The following is a 7,500-nucleotide window of genomic DNA, read 5'->3' on the forward strand; positions in this document are numbered from 1 at the left end:
ACTCATAGTGAACTGATGTCGGGCCTGTTAGTGGTTTCATGAAACTCTTCGGGGGTCTGATGTGTGTTTGTTTTGAGGTGTGTGGGTGGTGAATTGTGAGTTATGTGACTAACATGTGGTGCTCTTTAACACCATATGGAGCTCACAGGACCAGCACCACAGAAGCATTAGTCAGAGAGAGATTTGTCTGCAGGTCCAAGGCTACATCAACCGGGCAAAGCCCTTAGACCATTTAACACATCGTCTTATGTGAGACGCCTGCTGCAAAGTCCACACCATGATCTCAGAATACTTGGAGAACACAGACACACACACACACACACACACACACACACACACACACACACACACACACACACAAAGATGCACCCCCTCCCGCACACACACACACACACCCAAACACACATGCATAGAAGCACACACATATGCATAGAAGAGAGCACACACACACACACACACACACACACACACACACACACACACACACACACACACACACACACCTCCTCTCAGCCCCCACAGCCTTCTCGGTGGGCCAGCTGGGAGATGGCAGGGTGGGGTGATGGCACACTCCGTGGGCAGGCTGGCTGGCTGGCTGGCTGGCACCTCTCAGACAGAGCCAGCACCAGGCTATGGAGGAGCGGGTGCGCTGCCAACAGGCACCGTGCGATTAATGCGTGGGCATTATAATGGGACTGGCACAGTGCGGGCAGACGGCCGGCTCAGTGCCATCGCTCATGAGAAGGCATGGGATACGGAGGGGGGGTTGCCACGACGCCCGGCTCTGGAGGAGCTGTCAGCTTCATCTCAGGGACCTGTCACCTAAGGAAGACAATCTAATCATGTCTGTGTGTGTGTGTGTGTGTGTGTGTGTGTGTTTCAGAGAGAGAGAGAGGGAGAGTGTTTGTGTATGTGTATAAAGGTTGCTGTTTGTGTGTGATTGTGTACGTAGATTGCTGGCTGTCGTTGCAGCATGTTTCTTGTTGACAGAGCTCTGTGAGGTGTGATGGACCTCACAGCATTCATCCTCTGTGTAAATTAAGTGCACGCACGCATCTCAGTGGCCTGTCACCTAAGGAAGGCAATCTAATAATGTCTGTGTGTGTATGTGTGTGTGTGTGTGTGTGTGTGTGTGTGTGTGTGTGTGTGTGTGTGTGTTGTTTCACATGGAGTGTGTGTGTGTGTGTGTGTGTGTGTGCGTGTGTGTGTGTGTGTGTGTGTGTGTGTGTGTTTCACATGGAGTGTGTGTGTGTGTTTCACGTGGAGTGTGTGTGTGTGTATGTGTGTGTTTCACGCGTACATCCTCCTGACCTGCACTGCACTTGCCCGTGTGGTGGCGTGGGTGACAGTAGTGGAGGTGGTGGGTCCACTCTTGTCCATTCTGCCTGAGGAGCGAGCAGTGGATATTAGCACTGCTGAGCTATTTATTCCTCCTCATTGTGTGCATTGTCTCAGTGTCGCTGTGGAGATTAGCCGTGCTAGCTGGCCACCAGAAGGGCCTGTGGTCAGCGATAGGATAGAATGAGAGAGTCCGTCTCTACTCTGAGGGGCCAAGCTCATATACTCCTCAGCCATAATTGTGGACCTTTTTAGACAATGCTGAGGTTGTTTCCAGAGGCATTGTTTTCATTAGAAACCAAATAAAGAAACAGAAGAAACAGAGAACAAGCTTCAGGTGCTGGATGGCCATTACTGGAGCTATTCAATTCAGGGTTCATCCAAAGGTCCCTGCTCTAGTTCTGTCAACACAAACCCATTCAGTTTTACAGGTTTTGTTTTCAGGTCCCTTTCTTTTGTGTTTTAAGACTGAATTTGTCACAAAATAATCCCAGATTGCGTCAGGCAAAGAGTAAAAATCAAGTTTTATAAGAATTTAACAATTTATTGAAAGTTTAACATGACCAAGGTGTACAATGTTCTCAGAACCCACTTGACTGTATGTTGATATGAATGCTAATCCTAGGTCTTTGAAGTATTAAACTTCCTTGTAGACAGATTATGGTGAATTGTGGAAGTTACACTATTACCAGTGATTGACCGCTGGATGGCTGTGGCATCATCATGCTTGAACGATGCTGACCTTAACGTGAGGGCAGCTGGTGGTCGTGACAGGCCCCTGTCTGCTTGTGTTTCTCATGAGCACATCTCCAGCACTGAACGGAGGAAAGCCCTCTGCGCACACTCACTAACCTTGTGGTCAAACCCCCCTGAGACAGGCGCGTTGACCCCCCTCATTGGTTATGAGGCTACTGCCTTCCGTCGCCATGCAACCTTGCAGTTACCTAGGAGACCGAGCGTATTGCGTCGGACAGGGTGAGAAGGGGAGTGAAAGATGAGTTTAGTCAGAGTAGAATCGGTAGAGGTTCTAAAGCCCCACATCATGGATTATGCATATTACATGCAGAAAGGAGAAATTGATATTAAGGATTTATTTGGCTGATATTAAATTGAGGTCGACGTTAACATCAACAGATACTTTTCTATTTCACAATTGTTTTCTATTTCAACTAACTTTTTCTATTCTCACTAATTATGACTAATGCATGACAGAACAGGAACGGAATTTTTTTATGAACACAATCAGACACAAACACACACACACACACACACACACACACACACACACACACACACACACACACAGATACACAAACAAGGAAACACATACATGTACACACTCTCTACATCAAAATCCAATAGGAACACCAACCACACAGATCCTTTAATTCCTATTTGGCTGGCGGTGCTCTCTTTAGCCATATAGATCATACAGACCACAGACTGGGGAGATTCCATGCTCACATGTCTGCCTTTGAGTTAACACACGGCAATCAATACATGCTCACTTTCATCCTTTCTCTGCCTCCCTCCCTCTCTCTCTCTCTCTCTCTCTCTCTCTCTCTCCTCCAGTCTCCTGCTGACCAGTGTAAGAAGATCCACGCTGGGGACGAGGTGATTCAGGTCAACCACCAGACTGTGGTGAGTCTTCTCCCCTCATGTACTCCCATTGCCCGGCTCCCGCCGTCCACACACACACACACACACACACACACACACACACACACACACACACACACACACACAGAGAACCCTGGGAAGCCTGTAAAACTAATTTCAAACACTCCATTATGTGCACAATACAGCCTTGTGAAACTCCTTGGTATTTCCCCCTCTCTATGGTGCAGTTTCAAAGAACAATTATGAACAATTATGAAGAATTATTGGGGACATTTCTAAGCAATTGTTAGCTCCGCATAACAGTCCACTGCTTGTCTCTGGAAAATATTGTTTTTCTCATCAGTTTAGAGCAAAACAATGCCAGTAAAAGAAATGATTTAGTGTTTTTTTGGATAACACAAAGCCTACCAGTGGCTTCTCTGATAGCAGTGAAAGGCGGCTGTGAAGATGCTCTCTTTCATACTATGCAATTACACAGTGAGGCGATGAGAGGCCCACTCTATGATCTGTAATACCAGACATGTCTCTAAGCCCATCACCATAATGAGGGATGTCTATGCAATGTAAACATATCAGACAGCTTTCAGTGAGAGATGAAGCGTTTAACTAATATGGGAGCTGTGTGGTTAGCAGCAATTAAGTCACAAGATCTCAGTAATTCCCAAAGTATTCATCCACGTGTGACAGTGTGACAGCTTGACATGGTCAGGATTCACCATTTCAAATTGAGTCGGATGCTTCATAGAAAAATTGACTACATGTCTACGGACACCATTTTCACTGCCTCTCAGTCCTTTCAGGGGCCGTTTATACGAGAACGATTGCGAAGGAAGACGACAAAATATTTTATCATAAGGGCTTGAAGACGCAAAAATCTGAAGACTCCTTCCAGAGTGTAGAGTTTTGAAGACGACCCGGGTTGCGTCTCCGTCTAAACGGCTAATCAGTCCACTGTCACAGTCAGGCGCGCCTGCAGGTGTACGTCCGTACGCACTGTGCGTACCATCAGGCTCAACAGCGAGAGAAAATGTCCCTTGTGTGTGTGTGTATTCACACCAAATTGGCCTACCATACCTTCCCAACTATGCACAGTATCCCATTAGCTGCATGCCATCAGGCTATTTACCATTTTCTATTACGTAAAGTTAGTGAACACGTTATCAAAATTAACGTGCACACATTTTGTTTGAGCAGGAGAGAGAATACGCACGCAGGCACGCAATAGGCTACTTGTTGTTTTATTTTACTTGGCTATCTATATATGGTTATCAGCACACAATGTTGAGCTAATTCACTAACTCAATACTCATCATGGATATCACAAGTTTTAAACAACGAAAACAGAAAGGATGGAGGCAGCAAAGCTAGGAGTTATTCCAGATGGACAAGAACAAGGTAGGCAATCGGTGTGCTTGTCAGAACGTTAGACTGCACTAAAGCCAGACGTCACGTTACGCTAGAACAAAACTAAAGGTAACTTTAGCCTGTATAGGGTGTATCAAGTTGTCCAAAATGAATAGGTCATTGTGGACGTTTGTCGTTGTATTATTGCATGTGGATGTTGTTATGCTATGTAGGCTACTTTTTTGCTGACTGACTAATGCACGGACCTAAAACGGACAAATATTGTTCACGAGTTTTTTTTGCAGGGGGGTTGATGGGTGTGTGTACCACAGCATTAATTCCTGCAGGTGCCCCTGGTCACAGTAAAGACTACACAGATTGAGGCAATTAACAGACTTCAAGTTCTTGGCAGAAATTTGAATGCAACCTGCTCCTGCCTCCTTACTTCAAACTTGTGCACTTAGTTTGCCTAAAGTACCTGGGACCATGTCAGACAGGGGTGTGTGTGTGTGTGTATGTGTGTGTGTGTTTATTTTTGTACAGATCATTGCCAGAAGTGTTCCTACCCACATATAAATAGTGTATTTCTATAGAAATCATTATCTTTAACTTAGGCACCACAATGGAAATAAGCCTTTGGTCTTTATTGTGTAATCCCTGACTATTTATGTATTTTAATGTATGACACAGAGTACTGTTTCATGGTTTATATTTAAGTGGTCAAATAAAATCAATCAATCAATCAATCAGCTACAGATATATAAATCTATAGATATCTGAGCCTTCCTCTCTCTGTCTCTAATTCTCTATGACACACACACAGGGGCGTCGTTAGGCCTATTTTTGGGGAGGCTGATGCCTAGATTATCAAAAGACCTCTAAAAAATTATAGTAATATTATGCGTCCAAATTCACACCCATTATTCTCTGTTGAATTGCCCGCGGAGTACTTATCACACATAACTCACACAGATGCCACATGAAAGAGCGGAACCTGAGCTTTCCAATAATATTAGTGGCTAAGTGCTGTGATAAACGGTTTGTGAGAAAAGCGAAAGGATATACATGAAATGTCATAATATTTCCATTCTGCACACAGTGCTTCATCCATCTCCATCCATATCTCACAAACTCTTAACTCAACACATGGCAAATCATATATCAGAATAAACTGCAGAACTTATATGTATATAGATATATTAGATAGGTGAAATTGCAGCACATATCTACATGGTATCCAACTTTGGGCTGAAATTCGAATGTAATAGCAGCCCAAAATAAGGCTGACAAGCATGATCACATCATATTTTCCCAGATATGTTAAGCCTATACTGTCTTGAAAACGATATAGCTTAGCATATGAAGAGCTCTTTTCCAAAACACTATAAATTGAAAACATTAATAAGTTATGCTATTTAATTGAGCATTTCAGGAAAACAAAATATAAAACATATGAATGAAAATGCATTACAATGGAGGATATGGCATTTTGGAACCACACTCTTCATATATAGATGGCTCTTACAATGACCAAGATAAGAGCTTAATTGTAAAGTTGCACTGAAAATAGCCCTTTTAAGATGTGATGGAAAGTTTTTGCGCATTACCTACAACCCTGGGGGCTAAGCCCCCCTGTCTTTCAATCTTAGTGACGTCCCTGCACACACACACACACACACACACACACCACACAACTCTCTCCTTCCCTGTCTGACCCAGACACACACAAACCTGTGCACACAGTAGGATCCAGCAGAGAATTGCAGTGCATCACTGCCCCCCTCCACCCAACCCCCACCCCCCCTCGAGGCTAAAATGAGTGCTGGGACTCACAACGGCACACTGCACAGCGTCGCTAATTTACCCCCGAGAGAAAAGACTGGCGGCGGCAGCAGCAGAAGCCGCGGTGGGAAGCGGTGGACGAGGAGAACCGAGCGAGGTGTCCGAACTCATTTAAATGCAGATTTCCCCTCAAAAAAAGAGTCTCATTCTGGTCCCGGGCAAGCTCTGCCGCTGATGAGTTTTTTTACCCCCGTTTCTCTTTTGTCTGAGCACGCTCAGTGATGGGCTCTCAGAGATAAGTAGAAGCAGGTGTGTGTGTGTATGTGTGTGTTTGTGTTTTTTCACACCTGCACCCTCATTGTCTGTGCGATGAGAAACACTCAATATGGTGTCCAACAGCAGTTGACACATTACAAATATCTCAGATAGAAATGACTGTTGGGACAAAATGGGTTCACTGTCCCCATCCAATGTTTGTGTCTGCACAATATAATAGAAATATATCTCACAAACATAGCATGAGCACTGTAAGACAATATACAACATATAGCATAACATCATAACATGCCATATGTGACATGAAACCCATACAGCAGTGTAATCAGTCAGTGAGCTGTTGAGTCAGTTGCAGGAACTTGTAATTTATGGAAAAATACAACACTCTGTACAGTCTCACTTCAACTAGCTGTTCCCAACATAAAACATGCGACATACACACAAAACAACACAACATCAGGCCCCCAAACTAGCTGATAAAAGCGTAGAGCTCTGCGTCTCATGAAACTGCATCCTTCCCACAGCGTTTGCTTCTACATAGCCAGCTCAGTGCAAATTGCTGGTTGTGCTTATTTGCGGTCCTCATCAACAGCAGCAGTAGCCACAACAACAACAACAACAGAAACCCCACTGCAGAGAAAAATATAAGAAGAATATTTCCGCGATGCCCGCACAAGTGTACAAGAGCTTTCAAAGCGTGATTTGCAAAGCTTCCTCTTTTGTTTTTGGGGACTTATTAAAACACTGCTGGCAGGGACCAGGCAAGAAAGAGAGAGAGAGAGAGAGAGAGAGAGAGAGAGAGAGAGAGAGAGAGATAGGGGGGAATGGAGAGAGGGAGAGGGAGGAAAACGCTGATCATACACATCCACTGCTGGTCTCAGTTGCCCAGTGAAGCTACTTAGGATGTGGAGGAGAGAGGCCCGCAGTCCCACTGTGCTGCTGGACTCTTACTGTAGTGCTGCAAGAGCTTCTGCTGCTACTGCTGCTGTTGTTGTTTGGTGGGGAGGAGGAGGAGGAGGAGGAGGAAGAGGGCGGCAGCCATTTTACCTAATGGGGCTGCACCGGTGGGAGACTGACTGCGTCTCAGCACCGTGGAGAGAAGATGATTGATGTCTCTGAGCAGCAGAGGCTCTACTGTGT

General features: G+C 45.0%; 1 protein-coding gene across 8 annotated transcripts in view; it reads left to right on the forward strand.

The window, feature by feature from the left end:
- LOC125286299 (connector enhancer of kinase suppressor of ras 2-like) overlaps window positions 1-7,500 on the forward strand; it is a 100,489-nt gene that overhangs the window by 41,128 nt on the left and 51,861 nt on the right. For all 8 annotated transcript variants that reach the window (XM_048231255.1, XM_048231247.1, XM_048231250.1 and 5 more), the window contains exon 8: window positions 2,911-2,979. In XM_048231255.1, coding sequence (XP_048087212.1) covers window positions 2,911-2,979 — 69 coding nt within the window. The remainder of the gene's footprint in view (window positions 1-2,910; window positions 2,980-7,500) is intronic.

This window comes from Alosa alosa, chromosome 21, assembly GCF_017589495.1.
Source record: "Alosa alosa isolate M-15738 ecotype Scorff River chromosome 21, AALO_Geno_1.1, whole genome shotgun sequence".
NCBI lineage: Eukaryota > Metazoa > Chordata > Actinopteri > Clupeiformes > Clupeidae > Alosa > Alosa alosa.